The 24,114-nt window shown below is 34.0% G+C and overlaps 1 protein-coding gene across 3 annotated transcripts in view; it reads right to left on the bottom strand.

Annotated features, from left to right (window-relative positions):
- The window catches only part of Prkg1 (protein kinase cGMP-dependent 1), a 1,168,403-nt gene that overhangs the window by 718,236 nt on the left and 426,053 nt on the right, over positions 1-24,114 (bottom strand). For 2 of the 3 annotated variants that reach the window (XM_048807597.1, XM_048807595.1), the window contains exon 3: positions 14,656-14,769. In XM_048807597.1, coding sequence (XP_048663554.1) covers positions 14,656-14,769 — 114 coding nt within the window. Of the gene's footprint in view, positions 1-14,655; positions 14,770-23,810; positions 23,817-24,114 lie in introns of all 3 variants that reach the window. The other variant, XM_048807598.1, reaches the window with a different exon arrangement.

Genomic DNA, 24,114 nt, shown 5'->3' with positions numbered 1-24,114 from the left:
ATTAAGTTCCATTTCTTTAATTAAATCATTAAGTTCCAATGCTTTTGATTTTTCATCCATGTAGTTAAGACTATTGGTACATAAGTCCCTTTGCTAATCAGTACTAGTTATCTCTACCTTTAATAGAATCAATATTATCTGATAGAAGCTGGGGAACTTAAAAATAGCAGAAACACTAGAAAGATAGTTCCAATGAGCAAAAAGCTGACTATGACATTCTCTACAATGTAAAAAATATATATAAGCATCAAAATTCAGATTAAGAAAGCATTCTTTTACTCAATTTCAGATATATAAATTTATTGGGCATATTCCTAACTTTCTGGTGATAATTCATAAAGGAAATTTGTGTTAAGCAAATAGATAGGGAGCTTATAGATAGCAGGTGATCAATACAAAATTTGATTGAAGCAATAATAAAGGGGCTAGAAAAAAAGTGGAGAAATTGGGGACTTTTCAAAGTAGGTGTAATTAATAGGCAGATATTGTGAGAAAGACATTTTTTACATGAAAGCTATCCTGAATGGAAAGAAATACCTATACAAATACCCAAACTGAAAAGGTTCACAGAATCTTAAAAACCTGTTTCTGAAGTTATGAGGTAATTAAGATCGTTATTTTGGCATAGGAATCCACAACAATCACCATTTATTGATTTTATAATTTTGTCTGTCAGGATAATATCATGTTGAAATTTATTACCTTAGTTCTCACTACAAACTAGGAAATATTCCCCATTGTTCCTATTTTATAGGTGAGAAAAGTGCAACTAAAGGGAGGTTAAGAAACTTTTATATGACTAGAAGTACAGTTAGAATTCAACCCAGATGGGCTGAGTCACAGACCAGCCGTCCACTACCATGCCACCTCATCTAGGGGGAAGAAAATGAGAGTTGAAGCTCTTAGGGAGCTCTGTAGGTTATTCTGGAGAGTAAAAGTGAGCAACATTATCAGAAGCATCTTTCAGAAATCTTAGAAAGGAATGAAATTAACTTGTATCCATGTTTGGGATAGATGTAAGGGGAAAAAAAGCTAGAGGCCATTGTCACCCCTGCCCTCAGGGAGAGGGGAAAGTCCAGATCAATGGCAACGTGGAAAAGGGGGAGTTGTACCTTCCTTTGTGCTTTGTAAAAGGGAAAAGTATTGATTTTTCTTACATATCCATACTTAATACTACATATTGGTTGTTTAATTTCACACTGATTTTTTTTCAAGAAATCAAGATACAGATGGGTTAAATAACTCACTTCGCATAAATACCTAAGCAACAGAACTGTCATTCAAACTTGGATCAGACCTCTTGCCTCAATACTGCTGTCCAGATGAATAGGTAGAATTTGTACTGGAGGAGACTAGGGTGAAGGGGAAGTTGAAAGGGAAAGCAGAAAATCATTCCAATTTCTAATGTAAGTGACTAAGTTTTTAAAGCTATTTCTCAAAACTCTTTTATAGTGCTTTTGAAGTATAATCTTTTTTTTTTTTCCCCCTGGGTTCATGGTGACTTTATTTTATTTATTTATTTATTTATTTATTTATTTTTTATTTTTTTTATTGGTTGTTCAAAACATTACAAAGCTCTTGACATATCATATTTCATACATTAGATTCAAGTTGGTTATGAACTCCCAATTTTACCCCAAATACAGATTGCAGAATCACATCGGTTACACATCCACATTTTTACATAATGCCCTATTAGTAACTGTTGTATTCTGCTACCTTTACTATCCTCTACCATCCCCCCTCCCTCCCCTCCCATCTTCTCTCTCTACCCCATCCACTGTAATTCATATCTCTCCTTGTTTATTTTCCCATTCCCCTCACAACCTCTTATATGTAATTTTGTATAACAATGAGGGTCTCCCTCCATTNTTATATAAATCTTTCACCTCTTTTGTTAGGTTGATTCCCAAGTATTTTATTTTTTTTGAGGATATTGTGAATGGAGTGTTTTTCCTCATTTCCGTTTCAGAAGTATAATCATAATAGAAAAAGGCAAATTTCTCTTTTAAGTTATACAACAGGATTACTGTAGACCAACTCAAAAAGTTTTTCATGATTCATAACCCATTTTTTTTAAATGGTCCTTTAATTGCTGGGTAGCTTCTTTGATTCAAATGAGCACAATGCTGTGTTCACAATGTTTTAAGATACTTCAAAATTATTTCAAGGTGAAATAATTTAGTGAAGTATATATATTAAGGAGTCATTTAAAATACTACTCAGAAATCATCAGCAAAAATAGAAAAAATGAGCTTTTTAAAAAATCATAGTAATGCATCAATTATAGAAAGGTACATATTCTGAGAAATTGTCAGGTGATTTCATTGTTGTACTAACAGCATAGAATGTTCTTACACAAACCCAAATGGCATAGCCTGTTACACACCTAGGCTACATGGTATATACTGTTTGCATTTGTGTTCTGTCACTTATGGAGATGTCATTAAGCAGCACATGACAGTATTAATGAGTTTCAGAGCAACTGTGATTCCTTGTAGGAGGAATAAAAATAGGTAATGATGGCATTACATATCAATAATAAGTTATTTAGGGGCTAGGATTGTGGTTCAGTGGTAGAGCACTCGCCTAGCATGGGCAGGACCTGGGTTCATCCTCAGCACCACATAAAAATAAAAGGGCATTGTGTTATGTCCATCTATATCTAAAAAAAAATAATTAATTAATTTTAAAAAATAATAAGTTACTTAGAATTTGATATTTTATATAAATAACTAACAAGAAAATTTCAAATCAACATACATTTAATGTGTTATATTGAATCAAGAGTTTAAATAATAAAACTAGCCTTATGCTACACAAATATTGAAAGTTTCCTCATTTAAATTTTTTCCTGTAACATTCATTTTAATCCAATTGACTTTTTCCAGAAGGTAGATTAATCCCACTGTGTATGGGTTTCACTAGATGCCACATACATTAGACATTATAAATACTCATGTTTCTTACCTTGATTTTCTTTGTAATGCAACCACATAATCAGGTAATACATGGCCTTCTCCTCTATTTATAGCCCCTCATACACACCTGGCTAAGTACTGGAAAGAGAATATTTAGAATAATTTCCTCAATTTTTAGGTCTCATTCAACATTTTGAAGACACCCAGGTTTTGGCATTCATAACAATAAAATCAAAAATTTTAAATCAAAAACATATTTTTTCTCAGTAAAAATTTGCTTTTAAGTTTATATTCTTTAACATGTCTTCTGAAATCTTTCACCTGTTTTGACTGTCCCCTATACCTCAACTCCTATCACCACACTGAATTAGGAATTTTAAGGCTGAATATTAATTAGGGAATTTTGAAGCTGAAAACACTGCAAGAGTTCCCAATATTATCAGTATCCGCTCTCTATACCTTTCTCTTAATATTCTCTTTCCTTTTTGATTTGTTTGAAAATAAAATGTAGATTGTGGGTTTTAAAATATTATAGGAGCAAACCCAAAGTTCATAGTGACTCTATTGCTGAATACCAAAGACTTTAGTCACTGGTCTTTTAGTTAACCTTTCCACCTTTCTTTTAGGTCCCAAAGAGGTAGGTGGTCTTAGCTACAACACTATTATTCTACTTCAAAACATGATGCTTAGAGACCTCCGAAAAGGGTATGCAGAACATACATACAAAAATCATTGATTTTTAATTGCAAACCCAAGTTAGATCTTTAAAAGGCCTAAGTGGAAGAGTACTTCCTACTGGCAAAAGAGGGACAGGGATTCTCCAAAGGGTTATAGAATGGCTTAAGAATATCATTGGGAAAAGACTTTTTTTTTTTTTAATCAGAAGGTAGCTTAGAAGTTCTATGGATATCAGCTTATAAAATTCATCTTAAAATTTGAAAACTTTCCTGGGTAGCTTACCACATGGATTACCATTTTCCCAAACATTAATAACCACTGAGGATCAATTTAGAGGAGAAGCACTGTGGTGGGTTCTCATTTGATCTCTCAAATGCATCAATTTATATGCTTAAGAGCTCATCTGGAAGAGAAATCTAGTGCCTACTTAACTAATGCTCTGAAATGGTAATGACATGGTTCTAAATAACTCAAGCTTGCCAACATTTAATTTTTTAAAAAATGGTTCTGCTGAGCAATTAAAACTCAATCAACATAATTATTCCATAAATTTTAAGCTACTAGTGACTCAACTGAGTAAATCATCTAAGTCCTAAAAAAAGAATGCCAGAGTGTCATCATAAAAATAGGGGAAAACCCAAAATTCAGAAGCTCTGAGGTGTGCCAAACCAACCACTAGATAAACATGACTGTTGAACACAGCCTGAGAAAGACCAATTCTCTCATCACTACTTGCTATTCTAATTTAATCAGCCCAGTTAACAAAGGGCATGCATAAAAGTTTCCAATTCAAAGTATTCATGAAACATCAATGCAAAGTATTAATATTCTAGTTCAAGTTATCAAGTTTCATGGACCAAGGAGAATATGCACATCAAGAGCAGAAAACATTTTTAATAGCAAAAATGAATAAGAAAAATTAGAAGACAAGTGCATAAAAAAGGTAAATTAATATTGCCATATAGGTGGAAAACTTAAAGAGAAAATGAAATGACCTCAAATGAAATCTTAAGAAGACAGAAGCACATACTAACTGTAAACAAATGATTAATGTTCAGAATTGAGTATGATCATTAACAAGCAGTGCAGTATGATCTTATCTTTAAAAATGTGCTAGGAAGAAAAGAATAAAACTCAAAATGCTCAGCATTTTTCTTAATAGTAGGGGTAATTGACTTTTAGAATCTTAATGTGTATATATTTTATAAACACATTACTTTTGTGATCAGAAAATCATGAAAGACTTTAAAGGGAAGGTTAAATTAATCCAAGTAATTATTAGGAAAAAAATCAATATGGGACTACATTCCTGCTCTTTTTTAAAAAAAATTTATTGTTTTTATTTATATATGACAGCAGAATGCATTACAATTCTTTTTTTTTCTTTTAATAATTGTTTACTCTTGCCCATGTTCTATTCTGTTCTAATAAAAAGCTAAAAGCAAAAGTTGGAAATTCAGAGAATGAGTAAATAAAAGATTAAATCTTTCATTTAATATCTTCTCTTTTTAAATCTAAAACTCTTTAAGTATCTTGATGTATTTAAACAGAACCCCCAAACATTTAGAGCTCATTTCAGTTTTTATTAGTTCTAAAGCTAATTATAGACAAAGAATTAATTTTTTATGTCTAAGGTATCTTAAAAATTGAATTTGAGTTTCAGAATATATTTAGCATTTTTGAAGGGTTTTTTTTTTTTTGTTTTTGTTTTTGTACTTGGGAGTAAGCCCTGAGCTACATCTCTATCTATCTATCTATCTATCTATCTATCTATCTATCTGACAGGGTCTGGTTTGGTCATTCTACATTGGTGAGAGTCACAATTCTTATTTGTTCCATAGCATCCTCTGCTTCATGTTAAGCTCAAGCATATGGATAACTCATTGCTGTATGTCATCTGCAAATTCCATTTACACTACTCTTGGAGCAGGAGGAATTGTGATAGTATAAAGTGTGTGTTTATTCGTGAGGCAGACGGTTGCCCTTTAAAAAAATTACATAGGAAAGAATTCTCAGCTTTAAAGGAGATGTTCAGTTGCCCCCCATAGTTTTTGACCCCTTCTTCCCTAAGTGAACGCTGAGAAGCCAGTGTTCACTTTCTGGGATCTACTGTCATCTTTGCAATGATAGTTCAATTTTTCAGGATCCCCACAGAAATCAGCTGGCTCTCCTACTTGCCTGTATTCTTCAACACTCTTGGCCTAGGATCTCTAAAAATCTCAATTCTAAGAAACTCTTCCTCCCTCTCTATCTGTAATATACTGATGTCTTTTCATCTTCTGATCACCTGAACTTGACCGATAAGCAACCAGCTAGGATGACCTAGATCCTCACTGTACAAACTACAAAGGACCTTTCCCACAATGGATGGGAATTAACTCCACAGTGAGAAATACTCCCCATCTTGAGACATCATTGACCTATTGTTTTTCTAAAACTGTCCATCCACATTTGTCTTTATCCAATCCAAGCTGAATTCATGAGCATGAAAAAAAAATTTGAATGAATTTTTTTCTTCATTGTTTTCCTACTAACATCCTAGCCATCAAACTCAATAAATCTAAAAGTGATTCTTAACAACATGGCCCAGCATGTTTTTTCCTTCCTTCTCAGCTGTCTTTTACTTTTTACTAGTCTTCAAAAGAATATGTTAGGAACCTGCACAATGTTGGTATACTTCTACTTACGCTATTTCACTCCCTTAAGAGAAAAAAAGGCAACTTTCCTTGAAGGTCTGCTAAACAGTAACAAAACAACAAGAAACCCACAATGATGCCAGAATAACACTACCTATCACAGTGCCAATAACTTTATATTAAATATATCAATATGCAAGTGAGAGTAAACATATATGTGTGTTTCCACTAAACATCTGTTGGGTAATGGTCTTCAGTCCTCAAACAGGTGCATCACTGGAAATCTCATACAAAGATTTCTGAGATAAACCCATCCAACTTTCTGATTCAGTAGATTTCAGAGATGCCAGAGATTTGACATGTCTGACAAGTGACCAGGTGATGCTGATGCAGTCCTTTCAGGGACTACAATTTGTCAAACTTTGAAGCAAACAGATGCAGTTCTTTAATAAAGAGTTTAGACTTTAGGTGTGGGTAGTAGACATATTAAGGGTATTATTACAAGTCTACACACCTGCTGGGAAGGAAGGACAAATTCTTATAGCAAGTTCTTCAAATACTACTACCTAAATTTGTATTGGAGACTCTTTTAATGAACTATGAAAATGAACTCAAAGATCTTGGTCTGCATTTTCTCACCTGGATCATAGATAGTCACAGATAGCCTAGTAGATTGGGCTATTTTGAGGATTGGCTTATACTACATAATGCATGGGGTGACAGGTTGTAAACTATAAAGCATTGTTATGATTATAGTCAGCCCTCTGTACCTGCAGGTTCTGCATTATCAGATTCAACCAACAACAGATCAAAAATATTGAAAGAAAACCTGAATTTGTATTGAATATGTACAGAGATTTTTCTTTGTCATTATTCCCTAATTCATGTGGCATGATAACTATTTACATAACATTTATGTTGTATTATTATAAGCAACCTAGACATTCTTTGAAGTATATAGGAAGATGTGCATAGGTTACATGTAAATACCACATCAATCTGTACACAAACACCTGTACCTGTGGATACCAAGGTACTTCTGTACTTGGAAATTCATCCACTCAACAAAGAACATCCTGTAAGAGTGTGCTTCTCAGATTCACCAATAAAGTGCTGAGATTATATTTCCTCAGTTGTCACAAAAAATTTAAAGGGAAAAAAAAGGCAAACACACTTTTCATGTTTTGACTTTTACTTTGTTATGTAACATGCTTCATTGTTTTTGAAAGTGCTACTTGAATTTTCACAATTCCTACTTTAAAGAAATTTATCAACTAAAATATTTTATAAAAGAACTGTGTAGCTACTTGGTAATGTGTCAAATGTTGAGCCATGAAGGCTTATCATATTAAACACTCAAAAGGATTTCAAAGTGTTGCAAAACCTAAATCTTGCCACTGGTTCTGATTGCTCATTATGTGTCTCCAAGGCCTAAAGCTTAGAACCCTTTGATTGTCACGTGCCCTGATCCATCCTTTGGGAATGGATATTCTTAATGTGGGTCTGTGTGATAAGATTTCTTTAAAATTTTTCAAAATTGTACCCATGTTGAGTAACGTTTTGTGAAACTGGAGTTCACAGACCGGTGGTAGTAATCTTACATAGGCATTTGTGTTTGAAATTAATCATCTGTTGCAGACAAGACAACAGCTGTGACAGCATCATCATAGCAAACTAGTGTCAGACTCAGGACTCTTTTCTCTAACTTGGGGCCAGCTGTTTAACTGTGCTAGCTCTTAGTTGCTTCAGTGAGATGAGGGTAACACTGCCACCCATCCCAAAGCTCTGAGCCTGGTGCATCACTCATAGCCTGCAAAAATATGTACTCTTACTATTTATAATTACCATTGCATCTGTTATTAGGAATTAATCATAATTTTTGTTATGGATGAATTGATCCATAGACAGGAAAGTTGCATTTAAAAATAATTATAGATATTGACCTATGTTACTAATGACCCATGTTACTACTTTGTGCTATAAAAATAAATGTATTTTTATACATTTATACAAAGTATTGACCCATGTTACTACTTTGCTTTTTCTTCTTCAAACTAGTTGAGTAAATTCTAAAATTTTCTCTTAGCCAATTGTTAAACAAATAAAGATTCACTATACCAAAACCGGAGTAGAGGTGTACTTTATGTGAAAGCTTATGATGGGAAAATTGATATTTCTGCAAGATTAAAATTCTTTTTTCATTACCCATTGTTTAGATTTACTATTGAATTACCTGCAATCTTTAAAAAAATAACAGTTTAAAGCCTGAATACACAAGCTGAGAAAGAACATTCAAGGTATTCAATGACTAAATAAGGAGGGAGGGGGAATGTATCTAACCTTAGGAAGGAATTATGTTCATTGCCTCCTTTTGAGTGTGAGAGGTGATTTTGCTCTAGAAATACTGCGAGCATAGGACTCTGCCAAATCTAGTCAATATGGAAATTGGATGTGAATCGTTTTGGAAGTAAATATAAATCATAAATAGATTCTAACAGTTCACAATCTTAGGAAAAAACATCTAAGAAAGAAAAAAAATTAATCTTTGTTTTCCTCATCTCTGAAATTAACTTTTAATCTACTTAAAGGAATGAGATTAAAGCTTCTATGTATCTATTTGTTCATTTTCAGCTGCTATGTGCCATCATTGGTACCTAGTGAATTGATTATTTTATTAAAGAAGCTTATTTCTCAGGAATTACATAATTGGATTTATGTTACTAATTTCACAGTACTTGTGAATAGATAAATGTAATGAAAATTTTACTACGAATATTGTCTAAATAACTCACTAAACAAGTGTACCAGCTTCACAATGCTACTGTAATAAACATTTGCTTCATTATCTTTATCATACATGTGATGCTTTATAGGACTCTATAACAATATTTCCTAAGAAGAATCTGTTTACTTCTTGGTTTAGTCATCTTAAGAAATGTTCAGGGCTTGAACATTTCTAAAAAGGCCTCAGCTATGATTCCTTTTCATTATCAAGAAAAATGGACATTCATGTCTTTGTTCTCCTTCCAATGAAAAGCACTGTGTATATGTATGTATGTATGGTGAATGTAGCTTAGATATTAGATAGAAGTATTATTTTTATAGCACACAGAGTTATTTGAACAAAAAAAAAATCAGTCCAATCTTCTAGTTTTATTTTTTCATCTTCTTTGGTTTTTAATAGTTGGAAGACTTTTCTGATTCAGGTTGAATAATGTAATGTTTGAAACAGCTACAAAGTAGTATACGAGTCATTCACTACTGATTCAAATTTATTTTAGAAGCAAAAACAAAGAACAAAATCCAAATCTGTACACTTTACTCTTCAAATGTCTATGACACTTATTAAAACATCTTAGTCGACTTCCCCTTTACTAACATCCTAGGAAAGTAAATAACAACTCAAAAGTATTCTAAGGCCAGGCATGGTGTTGCATTCCTATAATCCCAGCCACTTGAGGAGCTGAGACAGGAGGATCATGAGTTCAAAGCCAGCCTCAGCAAAGGCGAGGCACCAAGCAACTCAGTGAGATCCTGTCTCTAAATAAAATACAAAATAGGACAGGGGATGTGGCTCAGTGATTGAGTGTCCCTGAGTTCAGTCCCTGGTAACTCTCCTCCCCCACAAAAAAAAATGTATTCTAAGACAGAAGAATAGTTTTGCCAGATGTTAATATATCCAGCAATATGTCTGATTTTTTATACTCTGTTTAGGCTTCTGTTATGCTATGGTTTGTATATGAAGTGCTCCCCAAAGTTTCACGTGTTGAAGGCCCCACTGCAGCAATCAGGGTTGGGGCCTTGGGGAAGTAATTAGCTTATGAGGACACTAACCTCATCAAAGAATTAATCCATCATGGCTGAATATACAAGGTAGTGGAAACTATAGGAGGTGGTACCTAATTGGAGCAAATGGTCACTGGGGCATGCCCTTGCTCTCTTTCCTGCACAAGTTGAGCAACCTTCCTCCAACACATCCTTCTAACATGATGTTCTACCTCACTACCTCAGGCTCAAAGTGTGGAACCACCAACCATAGCCTGAAACCGTGAGTCGAAATAAATCTTTCCTCCTCTAAGTTGTTTTTCTCGGGTATGAAAAGCTAATCCAATTCTGCTGTGTTAGTACTAAAGTGTTTTAATACTGATGAATTTTTAAATATCTATGATAAATAATCAAAGGAAAAATCATTACTTGGACAATTATAAAATATCCACCACACCCAAAACAGGCATTTTTTGCAGATGATTTTCTATAATGACCATCCTGACCTGGCATCAAGAGTTTTTCTTTCAATTTGAATATTTAGTCTTATGTTTTTATTGGAGTGAAATTGAATGGGACCATTTGAATAATACATTACTAAAGGCATCATGAATTGGAAACCCAATGTAAGAGGAACAGGACTTCAGTTTTCTAACTTCAAACAAAAATACCCCAATTCATGTATAGCCAGAGGTGGAGTTAAGAGCAATATATTAAACCACATAAGAATCTCAGAATAGTCATAAAAACCGGTTGTAGAAAATCCAAGTAAAAGAGAACAATAGCCTAAACAACTTGCCAATTCACACACAGGCTGTGTGTCAATGAATCCCTCTCTCATCTTAAAATAGATAGCTTTTCCTTTCTATTATGAGGGTTAAAATAACTTCAACTTTTCCATTTTTGTTATGTTGAGGAACCTTGAGCCTAGGAGCAAAGTTAAGAGACCCAGGGTAAGTGCAAATTGATAATGCTTTAGGTGTGAGGGTAGTAAAAGTGAGATCGCAACCAGGAATGACACTTTAGGAAAACATGATAATGATCTGGTTCCAGGTGTGGGAATTGGAAGCAAGGGGTGTTCAAAGAACATGTGAGAAATCCTGCCCCCGGGTGGGTTTTAAAAACAGGTGGTAAAATTTATTTCTCTATGTAAGGTTGAAATATTGGGACAAAATGTAAGAAACTCAACATGGAAGACATTAATATTATTTGGTGGCATAGAAACTAACTAATATCTGATATTTTTTTTCTGTTTCATGTGGTCTAAAGTTTCTATAATTGGATAGACACAATCTGAGTGGCTGCATTTTTATCAGTTAATAAAGAAACATGAAACTACTTAAGGCATTGACAACCTCAAGACAATTGTTAGGTTTGTTTCCAACATGGTGTTAATTTTATATGTTTATGTCCTCATTCCTCAGGGGAAAAAAATCAATGGTGCTATTTTATAAGACAAGAGTAGACTATGAATATAGATCTGTATCATACCATGATTTTTCTTTCCATATCACTATGGTTTTGGATATTTAAAAACTATTCTTCCTGGTATCAGATCTTCTTCCTAGTGCTATCATAATAACCAGAACTATGTGTTTATTTATTTTCAGAACAAAGCCAATTGATTTTTTTCCTAGATGATGAAAGAGCTTGCTTCAATTACCACCAGTGCTTCTTTCAGCTGGATCACGAGGAACAGCTTATCATTATGTCTTAGCATAAGGCAATCTAGAGATCTAATAAGAAAGTTATTTTCTGTATTTTAAATTAAAACAAAAACAGGTATTATGAATCAAATTTATCATCAGGGAAATCACTGAAATTTATTTAATCGAGGCCTGATACAATTTCAGTAAATGCTCTCTTGAACAAGAAATCATGCAAGTTCACTGAGGAACCTTGAATACTAACTACTGAGGCTGCAGTTACTATTGTGAAATTACAAATGTATGAAAATTCTGCCATTTTCATTCTGACCTACTGAGAAAGAAAGAGAATCATCATTCAATCAAGAAAGAAAGGGGTAATGTGAGGGGAAAGGAGGTCAGGAGTCCTGGCAACTGAGAGAGAAACAGGTAAGGATGGAAAAGCTATTGTGTAGAAAAAACACCTTCCTCAGACTTAAGACAATGAGATCCAAGGGCCTAAATCCATTTTGAAAAATACACAAATGGCCTCCATTGGCAAGATAATCATAAATAAATGGACAAGTCACTGTAATTTTAGATACTGAGAAACAATAGTTTCTCAATAAGGCCGATAAGTTTAAAACACTTTTAAATATTACATGTAAAAAAAAATAAGAGATACCATGGGAAGTTACACACTGTAGTCAATACATAAAGGCAGCATCCACAATAGAATCTAATCAGTATTAGAGTGTTCATCTTCAAGTTTTAATTTAAGCATAAATAAAATGATATTTACAGCATACAGTCACATACATAATCTCTCTGCTTAGTAGAGGAAACAGGACAAAATGGTTCTGAACAACAAATAATCATTAATCACACCTTGTAGTTCCTAGGGAACATTCAGAAGAAATAGGTCTTCAAAGATACCATTTCTTACTTAAGCCCAAAACCTGTACGTATAAATACGTGGATAGAGGTACATTTGCACTTCATAAACCTTAGGCTCTTTTCTCCATACAACCTCCATATCTTAAATGGGACTGTGAAGAAAAATACCCACACACCCACACACACAGATACACTCCTTAAATGTCGCTGAGTCTGTATTAAAGAATATCCTCCATCACTCATTTCCTTTGATGGATGTTCTGACCCCAAAATAGTTAGGATTATAATTTGCATTCAACACTCAGCTGCTGCATATTAAATCAGAGGCATAGTATCTATTTAAATTTTCTAAACATGAGCACATACATGTTAGTGGAGATGAACACCATTTTATAAAACCTGAATACTAAAATTTATCTTTATGAAGCAAAGCAATCATCTTATGAAAAAAGCTCCACAATAAATTAATTTAAATAGACTAGTCTATTTAAAATACTTCTTTAATAAGAATTCAGTATTTCACAATATTAAGTCCTATATTTCTACCAAATGTTGACTTTCAGAAAATTAGTAGTTTCAATTAGATTAAATGAGCAGTATACAGATTGAAATATTTTAAAACTTTAAACTTTTTAAGACAAAGAAGTTGTTATTAACAATTCTGAGAAAGCTTATTTTAATCAAAATATGCCATTATGGTCTTTTATTTTCCCTTAAAGAAATATATTTCTCAGAAAATGAACCATAATAATAAAACCTGTTTAATTTAATGCAGTTGCAAGTACAAGTACTGTTTTTTCCAGTTAAGGCACTACGTAAGTGAGTTAGACTTCTAGCAGATTCTGCTATAGTTCACTGGGCCTCATTTTATTCTTTGAGTCATGTAATTAAATGATCACATCCAATAGAAACATGGCAGTACCTATCAATCAAAAGAGTACTTTCCTTTCTGAAATCAAGAATCAAATGCTAAAAGGGTCCATTCTACAAGAACCCCAGTGCAACTGATGTCACAGTGATTTCAATTATTAAAAGGAGATTTGCTAACAAGACATGTAACACTGTTTTTGGAACCCTAGTCAGTCATTCAGCCTTGAGTTCTTAAGAATTTGTTTTAATGTCATATTGCCAATCATACACTGAATTTTTCAGAGAAAAAAATGCACAAAGTAGCCAGTGGCATCCAGATCAACTCATTGATGTTAATAATTTGTCATTCTGCCAACAGTTTTTTGTTTGTTTTTCTTTTAATAAGACCTGATCAAAGTAATACATACTTGAAATCATCACAGGATAATGTGTCAGCTTTTTCAAACATGAAACACACATGCATGTTAAGGATGCAATGGACTTTGCACTGTTGGCTTTTGAATTCAGCTCTGTTTGTTATATATTCATTATATTATTACTCGGGAAGAAGGAAAGTTTTTTTTTTTTAAATAATTTTTTTTCCTCTAACCATTGCAGCTGCTTCTTGCAAGCAACAAAAGTTGCTAGAGAAATCATATATACACATACATGTAAAATTAGGGAAACAAGCTGCTTTATTGCCCGATTTAAAATAAGCTCAATCAGTAGAAAAGAAAAATGCTATAATATGCAGCTTGATGAGCAGCTGAAGACAGAAATACACTCAGATGCAGTTTTAGAATTCAGGATATATCTTATTTAGTGATGTCTGAATGAAATGAAGGACATTTTTTCCTCTTACTTTTTCTAAACCACTGAACCAACAAGTGGGATTTATGTGGGTTATATAGTCTAAAACAGAGAGATGTAAAATTTCTTTAATATGGTCCTATGGCTTTAAAGGCCTTAATTAAAATAAAAATTAAAGGTCTTGCTCCTTGTTAATTCTCTTTTATGGAATTATAACATATTTAAAATACTAATTATAAGAATTCCCAATTAAAATGATCATACAATCAAAAATAAAACTTAAGTTATGCAAGAGTGGTCATTACCACTCACTCTTTAGTAGTAAAACAAATACATTGATTGTATTGCAAGGCAATAATTAGAATATGTATTAACACAATTATAAAAGAACACTAAGAGGCATTTAAATCATCATCTCACAGGTCTAGGGGAGGAAGACATTGAAGAATCTGGAAAATATGAAACCAAGCTTACTCTTGACGGTCGCTGTCCGGGTGCAGTTGTAAAGGATAGCCAGCTCCCCAAACACTTTTCCAGGACCCATGGTACACAGCTTCACGCCTTCTTTTGTAACTTCAACCTTCCCATCTAAAACAAGAGAAAATCATGTTATCTTAATTTTCTGCCATGTTTCATTTCTTTTACTTCATTTACAATATGAGATTAAAACGTATAGTTATTTAAAAAATGCAATGTTACCAATTAAAACAAAGTTGTCATGAATACGTAATGCCAGAAATACAAAAATATATATAAGAAATCCAACTCTTTTCTTAAATCATCTCTGATAAGATTTGAGATGACAGTTTAAGCCCAGAAAAAGATGGGCATAAAAAGAGTAAACATAAGAAGTTATTCCATATTTAATACTGGTAAATCATGATAATTCCAATTTTACCATTATTTGAAATCTGAGAGAAAACTTAATTAAGTGGGTACATTTTCTAGAGCACACTTCATGCTTGGAAATTTTCATTTTGAGTAGGCAGCTATTATGAAGAGGGAAATTATGGTGACCCTTGGGCATTATTTAATTGCAGCTCATGGTATCTCTTTATTTGTAAACATCTTATCTGACTTAGGCAAGACTGTTTATCTGTTTCCCAGCCCTGCCAACATTGACTGTCAGAAAAAATAAACTATAAACCTTGAGGGAAAAGAAAGAGTTTTTAGGACTGTTGTCATCCACAAAAGACTTGGAAAATGAAATGCTAAAGAAGGAACAGGCTAAGGAAACAGCATACACTGAGTAGATACTGTTGTCTGCAAGTAAGGAAGATGCCATTCATAGGAGAAATGGGGGGATACATTTTTAAAGTTATAGCTCTGTAGGTTAAAAATTCCATCACCAGACACAACTAGGAGAGAACTAAAAAGGAAACACAATCTATTCTAGACCTCATCCTCTTCCTTTTTATTATTCCTCCAAGTTTCTTACCCACAGTCTACAGTTGAATAGCCTAATGCTTAACAAAAGAATTAGTTCCTGGCTGGCATAGTGTGGCATGCCTGTAATCCCAGTAGCTCCAGAGGCTGAGGCAGCAGGATTGTGAGTTCAAAGCCAGCCTCAGCTACTTAGTGAAGCCCTAAGCACCTCAGTGAGATACTATCTCTAAATAAAATATAAAAAAGGGCTGGGAATGTGGCTCAGTGGTTAAGTGCCCCTGGGTTTAATCTTTGTAACCAAAAGAAAAGAAAAAAAAATAGAATTAGTTCTTGATCAAAGAAAGAAGTAATGTCTGTCCCTCCAGCGTTTTCCCATCTTCTGGCTTCGTGCATTGACTTCATAATTGTTCCTTTATCTGTGAGCCTGATATAATAGTTGGTTTTTAAGAGTGTTGGTTTTACATTCATTCCTTCTCTTTTAAAATCAACCTAGTTTAATCTAAATAATGTTGGGAAAAGCATAGTTTTGATGGGTTATTTTTTTAGAAAAGTTTAATATTAATCTTAACTATAATAAAAATAATATGAGATAAAATTTAAGTATAAAAATATTAAAACTTAATCCATGTATCAGTGATGCATGACCTAGCTTAAGAGCACATTGTTCTACCCTGAAAACCATTTCATATAAATAGTACTAATGAGAGAAAATTCTAGAGTAGTGAGGGTTGAATTCTACATAAACTTTACACATTATACTTGATCTGTGTACTCATGCCCCCTCTCTGCATGTAATGAAGATAATCAGGAATAAATAAATCCAACAATTTGGTTTTATTTTAGTTAATTTTATCTTATTACTGAAAGTGAGACAGGCCAGACTCTAACATGGTGGCTAAATTAATGCATCTTCTGAAGTCACACCAAGATTTTCTTACCTGTTTTCTCCCCAGCCTTACGACCTGGGGCAAGTTGCTTAATGTCTCAGTGCCTCAGTTTCCTCACTGGTAAAGTCAATGAAATCAGAGCACTTACTTCATTAAGTACACATTAAATGAGACAAATGCTTAATAGTGTCTGGCTCACAGCAAATGCTCAATAAATGATTGTTATTGCCATTGTTTTCATTGTGTTTCCCCATCACATGTATGAAGGCATGCATTATTTAGATCACACTGGAGAACAATATTTCATCACCTACTTCAGAAACAAACCAGGGTCCATATAGGGAAATGCTTTATTTTTTTAAATGGAGGAAAAAAATATTTTCAGATTCTTTCTCTCGGGGGCATTAAAGAGAGAACTTTTGAGCTCAAATCATTATCAGACCCAAAGAAAAAAAGAGAAGTTCACAAAATCACTCTGATCTACCTGAAAAAACAAACAAGCAAAAAAAAAGGGCAAGTCTTTGGACACTTCTCTATTCGCCTGTACCCAGTCAATATTCAATGTAATTCTCCTTCTGCTGCTAGTTTTGTCCTAAGGTTCCCTACAATAACATAGCACCAGCTTTTCAATGCATTATAAAATTTTCTTGACCTAAAGCCCTACCATCAATTATAAATAGAACTAAGATCAAAATGAACAATGCTTAAAACATTAAAAAACAACTTCCATAAATAAATGATTTTGTACAATTCTGCTTCTCTGTCTCTTTGGGTGTGACATTTAAAAGTTTTCAGTGGAAAGAGACCCTAAAGCATAAATAAGATCACTACTGAGAATCCTGCTGGACAGTTTGGGAGTTATGCCTTTCAGAAAAATAACTAGTCTAAGTAAAAGACAAAGAGGAACATCAGGACTCTTGTTTTAGATTTCTTTTTGCTTTGTTTTCTTTTGTTTTAGTACCATGGATTGAACCCAGGGGCACTTAACCACTGAGCAACATCGCCAGCCCATTTTATTTTATTTTTTAAACAGATCTCCCTAAGTTGCTCAGAGCCTCGATAAACTACAACTTGCTATCTTCCTACATTAGCCTCCCAAGTTGCTGGGATCACAAGCATGCACCCCCTTACATGGTTCAAAGAGGATTTTAAAGAATCTTTAGTTACAGGAATGTGCCACCACACCCAGCCTAGCTGAATGGTTTCTTTTAGGAAGTCTGTGGACTAACCAACCACATCATGATAAGTATTCAGATATTTCCCCTTTTAAGAGGTTGAAAGTGTGTCTCCACCACCATGAGTACTATATTTGGTCCTACTGCTACTTCATTCCCTGAAAAACCACAGTCATATAATACCTATTTTAACTTATGGACAATTAGCCTTGTAACTGATTATGTTTTCCCTTCTCTTATAACCTTGCAAAGGTTTGTAGTCAGAACTGTGGTCTGGTTATAAAGTCTCAGAGGTATGAAATTTGTGCACAAAGTTACTTCTAGTTCCCAACTATTTTCATAATCTTACTTTATATTTGCCTAATTTTCTCATGTCTAACTTATTATTGTTGTAAATATGGATATAAATTATATATGCTAATTAGTCATACATGTATGAATAATGCTGCTAACAGAAGGTTGTGTTCCACATTAATTAGAATAGCTAATTTTTGTTTAAAGAAAGGTATTTAGGTTATTTTTGAGAAATAAAAGTTTGGATATAAAACATCTTGCTTGAGTTAAAAACTGAAGGTCAATATAGTCACAATAGTCAAGGAAATATAAGAAATCTGATATGATAGATTAAAGTGACTTCAAAAAAGCACTATTTAAAAAAAGTAAACAGAAACATCTTAATGGTAAACAGGAACAGTGTTTATAACTTGTTACTCTCAGTCACAAACAGATTGCTTATGCTTCCTCACACCTGTTGTGTAGATGAGGAACAAGTAATTCAGGGATGCAGGACTGATTGGTGCCGAAATGAAAATCAGGTGTATACATGGTATGAATGAGAGTTTTTTCTAACACATTTAGAAGTATCCCAATTTTCTAAAAGACCAGGAAAACAAGTCATTGATATGAAATGGGTTAAGCTTATGCACCAGCCTTGTAGTAAAATTGGAATCAATTAGAATTTTTACAGATTATTTCCAACTATGGAGTGTGTGCTCCACTTAAGAAAGCTAAGAAATAAGACAAGCCAAAAGTTTACTGCATATACGAGCAGCCCTAGTCCTACCCAATAGCTTAATAAACTTCCTCTATAGTGTTAGGCGGTCATGAAGCCACTCCCCTAGATTGCACTTCTTTACTTCATAGGCTGAACTTTTGTATGCTTTGCCAGAGGCTTATTCCTAACTTGGAAAGGTTCAGCTTAAAGGTTTTTATATAATTTGCTGCTAACTTTAGGAATGCATTTTGATGAACTCATTTCAGATCATCATTAATTGATGTGATTTCTATTGCTTTAAAGACATAGAAAAGATTCATCATCATTTATTCATGATTATTTTAATACATCAATTGGATTCTCAAATATGTTTGATTTCAAATCAAAGATTTTTAGAAAAAGAGTAGCAGAAAGTCAGATTCAGAATATTCTGGTAAAGTCCTGGACTTTTCCTATTATTATTTTCTCTGACCAAAGTCAACAAGTCAGCAGTCACTAGAGGCTCTCAGAACTGTTAGTTGGGAAACTAATGATATTCCAGTTAATCTCTACACTCTACTTTTGCTCCTCCTATTGTTTTTTAAGATGATAATACTCTATTTGTAATATTTTCTCTATGCCTTTTGCCACAATCTCTATGTGGAGGAAACAAAGAAACATTCAAATCATTTTAATTTGGATGTTTCTAAATTGCTAGAGTTGTTTGCCCAAGAGAAGTTGTTCAAAACAGGTGGCCGAGAAGAGGTTAAAAGAGTTATTTATAGTTTCATTAAATTCTTCCATCACTCCTGCCATTGCCTTGAATAACTGGAAGATGTATCACAGTAACTTGAACATATTTTTAATTCTACTTCAGGTACCATATGCCTATTTACGATCTGGAATGAGCTAAGTCTTAAATCTTGTCTCTTTGAGCAGCAATCAATCTGCCTTCTGGTTTTTGGCACCACTATATATGCACTACCCTTGGGGGATGCTAAGTGCTAACAGATCCATTATAAAGCATCTACATTCTTGTTGATCTTTCATAAAAATCAACAGATCCCATAAATAAACAGAGTTTACAAGGGGATCCCAAATTGCCTTACTTTGTTTATCCTGGTGGGTTTTATTATTATTATTTTTTTAACGAACTTGTTTTGTGTCATAGGATTTCTGTTGGGGAATTAGCTTAGAGATTTATTACTGGCAAGCCAAAATAGAATTACTGGAAATAACTTAATTATGAACACTGTGCTGAGTTCCAACAGTCTTGGTTGGAACACTGAGGACAAGTTCACTGGCCATTAAAAGGAGACAGATATTATATCAAAGATTCTATCTAGACAATACCTCCTGTCTCTTCCATCCACTAAGTTGTTTGACTACTTTCATGATTGTTGTAGGTTAGAGACCATAAGTTTTACATTATGTGTTCCCTCCAAAGGATTTCTGTAGATGCTAAATTTAATAGGAGTTTCCAGCATTCTGGAGGTTAAGCTGTGTTGTCACCAGCATGGATTTTTCTCTGGGAGATGAGCTTCAGCTACGGATCTTCTTTCTTAATGGATTAGGGATTTGACCAGACCTGACTTGTAGGATCATTTTAGATTTGAGGTGCTGTCACTTGGGGAAGAAAGCAGAAAGTGACAAGGCTGCAATGGGCTAAGTGTTCCCAAGGACAAACTATTAACTTGGATATCTGCCTTACACCCACATTTGTCAGTCATTTATATCTGTCTTTCTTAAGCCAGTGTTAGAAGGAAAAGGACATCCCCACTGTGAGAGGCAAGCTTGTTCTTCAATTAAAGAAAGGCAGGGTGTCAGGCCTATCTTTCATCAGTTTAAGATTGCATTCCAGTCTGAATGGATTTGGTCTCTCTGGATCTGAACTTCAACTCCATAAAGGATATGCTAACCCATCACAGGATTAATCGTGATGTCTGAAAATCATTCTTTGGCCATTGCAGAGCAGCCTGTGAGAGACTGCCCTATTTTAGTATAATGTATTCCTTTCAAAGTGTTCTTCATCCACTTCTAGTTGAAAATGTATCTTGCTTTTCGTTTTTCACTGGACATATACATGAAAGAGAGTTTTTCTCAACTATTTTCATATTCATAATTGCTATAACCATTAAGGTTCTTATAATATTTTAGTTAGGACCAAGAAGGCATTTTCTTTGATGACATCATAGTAAATCTTTTTTTAAGAGGAGCATAAAAGTACTAGTTATCCAAATGGAATAGGAAAGCATCTGAGGTACAAGAGACTAGTTGAGACTGAATCTACATAACTGAGGATCTTGGCTGCTTCTCCTTCAATTAGGCAAATCTGATTTCCTTTCTGGTCATGACTACTATAAACACACTTGACATAATTTTTCATTACACTAATTTCAACAGACAATATATGTTGCATATAAAATAAAGTCATAAATTATCTTCAGTAATGAGGGAATAAAGTCATAAATTATTTTCAGTAATGAGAGAATAAAAAACAAATGGACTGAGAACTAAATTGGTATAAATTTTACTCCATGCTTGTATGTCAAAATGAACACCAATATTATGTATAAATATAATGTATTAATAAAAATGAGCTTTGTAAACCTAAAATCTCAGGGAGGGAGGGAGGGAGGGAGGGAGAGAGAGAGAGAGAGAGAGAGAGAACCCATACCTCAAAATATCTGAACTTCACTTCTGTCTCATTTGTTGTGTTTCTAATTCTGAAGTCATAGCACATACATAAACACACACACACACACACACACACACACACACCCAACCTCTTTGAGAAAACTGACTATAATTTAAGCAATTTGGGTATAGAGAATCATCAGAAAAATCAGAATGAAAGTCTGGAATGAACAACTTATATTTCAGCACTTCTATCCTCTTGCAAATATTTAAAGAAAACATACCCAACCTATTGTAGGCGGGTCATCCATTTTTTTGACATTGAACATGATTCTCCAAAGATTTCACAATGTCCTTTCCCAGCATTGTGATTCTATAATTTTTCTATATATTATGTTTTGGAACCCTAGTGCTTTAAAGTATACAGAAAGCACTACATAAGTATTTGTGTAATGATATCAATTTCCAGTAATGAGGAAAACTAAAGATGGGCCAGAGAAGAGATATGCATTTATAAAGAGAGTAAAACAGACTAATCATCCCTGAATAAATGACAGTTGAACAGATTATTTGTCTTAATTAAGTTTATTAAACCTAATTCCAACAGTGTATAATGCATTCCTGCTCTATTTCCTTAATACATGATCACCTTCAATTAGTCTAAACAATGCCTGGGTCTTTCTGTAGATTTTTATGGTCAGGTAAATGGCAAGAGCAGTACTATCATTCGGATTATGGGCAGTTTTCATTTGATTTTGATTTTATGTGTTAATATTAACCTTGGGATAATTGATGACATCATGCAGTGCTTCTCAACTGGGGGTAATTTTGCCTTCTGGGGTACATTTGGCAATGTCTAGAGACATCTTTGGCTGTCAAAAATGGTGTGTTCTACTGGCATCTACAGGGAACAGGCCAAGGATACTGAACACCTTACAGAGCACAGGACTGTGACCGCCCAAATAATCATTCAGCCTAAAATGTTGGTTATGCCAGAGCTGAGAAACTCTGATGTAAAGTAAACTCCATGCATGTATAAAATACTTACATTTAAAAAGAAAAAATATGAATTCCACCATTTGTCATTTTAACCTCCACCTGATGTAAATTCCAAGTTGAATGAAAGGGTAACATCTGGTTGCAATATTTAAATAAACCATGTTGCCATTGGGTTGAATGAAGCCACAAAGCTATTTTCCTGAATAATTTCCCCACTAGTTGTCACCTGAAATCGAATTAATCACAGAAATTTCCAAAGAAGACAAATAAAAAAAAAAAAAAAACTCTTACTGATCTTAAAGCAGTATCTTTTACCCACACATCTCTGAGAATTTCAGATCCTGACTCCACCACTTGACCGCCCAGAAAATCTTGAATAAATTAACTCCTTATGAATCAATTCCTTCACTAAAAATTTGGAATAATAATATCTTATTTCATAGGGTTCTGAGTAATGAAATAGAGAAAACAGGTAGTGAGATAAAGAATATATGGGTTAAGAACATTTCTTAGAGAGAAAATGTCCTATTTCTTAGGAAAAATAAACTACTTTGAGAGTCAGTTCTAAGGAAGGAAAGGCAGGCCCCAAAGTCATGGTTCCTAAAATTTAGGAGTGGGAAACAGCAAAGGGATGAAGAACAGAGGCTGTGAAAGGAGAAAGGTTCTGGGCAAGAACTGGAGAAAGGCCTCCTGCTGCAGTGATGAAGGATTTTTAGTAAAAGTGATATTGTTATTTCTTGCCAGAATAAATGCCCTATCCCTCCATCCTAATTTTAGTAGTTTGCTTCAGAGTAATTTTTTGCATGAAGGGTTTGAGGGATGATCCATTACTTAGATGTACCAAAGAACAGAGGGACCAGGATATGAAGAATTAGTGACAGGAGGGAGTTGGAGAGCAGGAGATTTGGAGTAATTATGTAAATCACACAATTAATAAGAAACTAAGGACTCAGGCATTTGCAGCTATCTTAGGGGAAGGCACCAGCTTTTCACAGATGTCAAATGGGTACTTAATCCAATTTCACGTAATTTTCAAGCTATTAGAAAAGTCACTATTGTCAACAAGGGGATGTCCCTTGTCCCTTCAATCAGAGATTATTTGTCCGTTCTCCCACCCCCACTCCATTTGACACTTTTGCTTAGCTTTACAACGGTCCTTATAAGGAATAAAAAGGGAGTTTTGGAGTCAGAAGTTGATATTCTGGTCCTCTGAGCTGGGGGACACATTGGACCTTTGGGATCTTTTTTTTTTTTTCCCATCAGTACAATGGGGATAATAACTATGGCTTTGCAGGACTAGTATGTGAAATTCATGAGCTAGAACTTGGTGTGTGATGAAGCTTTCTATAAATATTAGTGCACATTCATAAGGGGAAGTATCCAATTCCTGCCACGTCTGCTCATAAACAGTAGGAGATTAATAAATATTTGTTGGTGAATAAATGAGGATATTAGTCAAAATGGCCACTCCTTTGACCATACTTGTGTGAAAAACCTTAGGATTCTATTTTAACTATTTTACCTATACAGTCCTGAAGGGGTTAAAAAAAAACAGTAACCGAGAGTCTTTACCTCCCACTCCTCTTGCTGAGGGTCTCTCTACACTCTAACTTCCTTTCATGTATTACTGCACTATAACTTTCACAGTGGTAAAATACATTTCCCACCATGAGAATTTTTATTTGACAACTTAAAATATCTGCACTCGAATTGATATATGTATTTTTCCCCTTTTACATGAGTTTAGGCTTCTCCTGAGCATATAACTCATACTTATCTGTCTTCACATTTTTAAAAGGAAGTGGAGGGGGGAAAACACAGAAGCAAGTAACAACCATGTATGCCACAAAATACCCTGAACATCTATAAAAAGATG

The sequence above is a fragment of the Marmota marmota genome, unplaced genomic scaffold (genome assembly GCF_001458135.2).
Source record: "Marmota marmota marmota unplaced genomic scaffold, marMar, whole genome shotgun sequence".
Classification (NCBI taxonomy): domain Eukaryota; kingdom Metazoa; phylum Chordata; class Mammalia; order Rodentia; family Sciuridae; genus Marmota; species Marmota marmota.
This window is presented reverse-complemented; position numbering and strand designations above follow the sequence as displayed.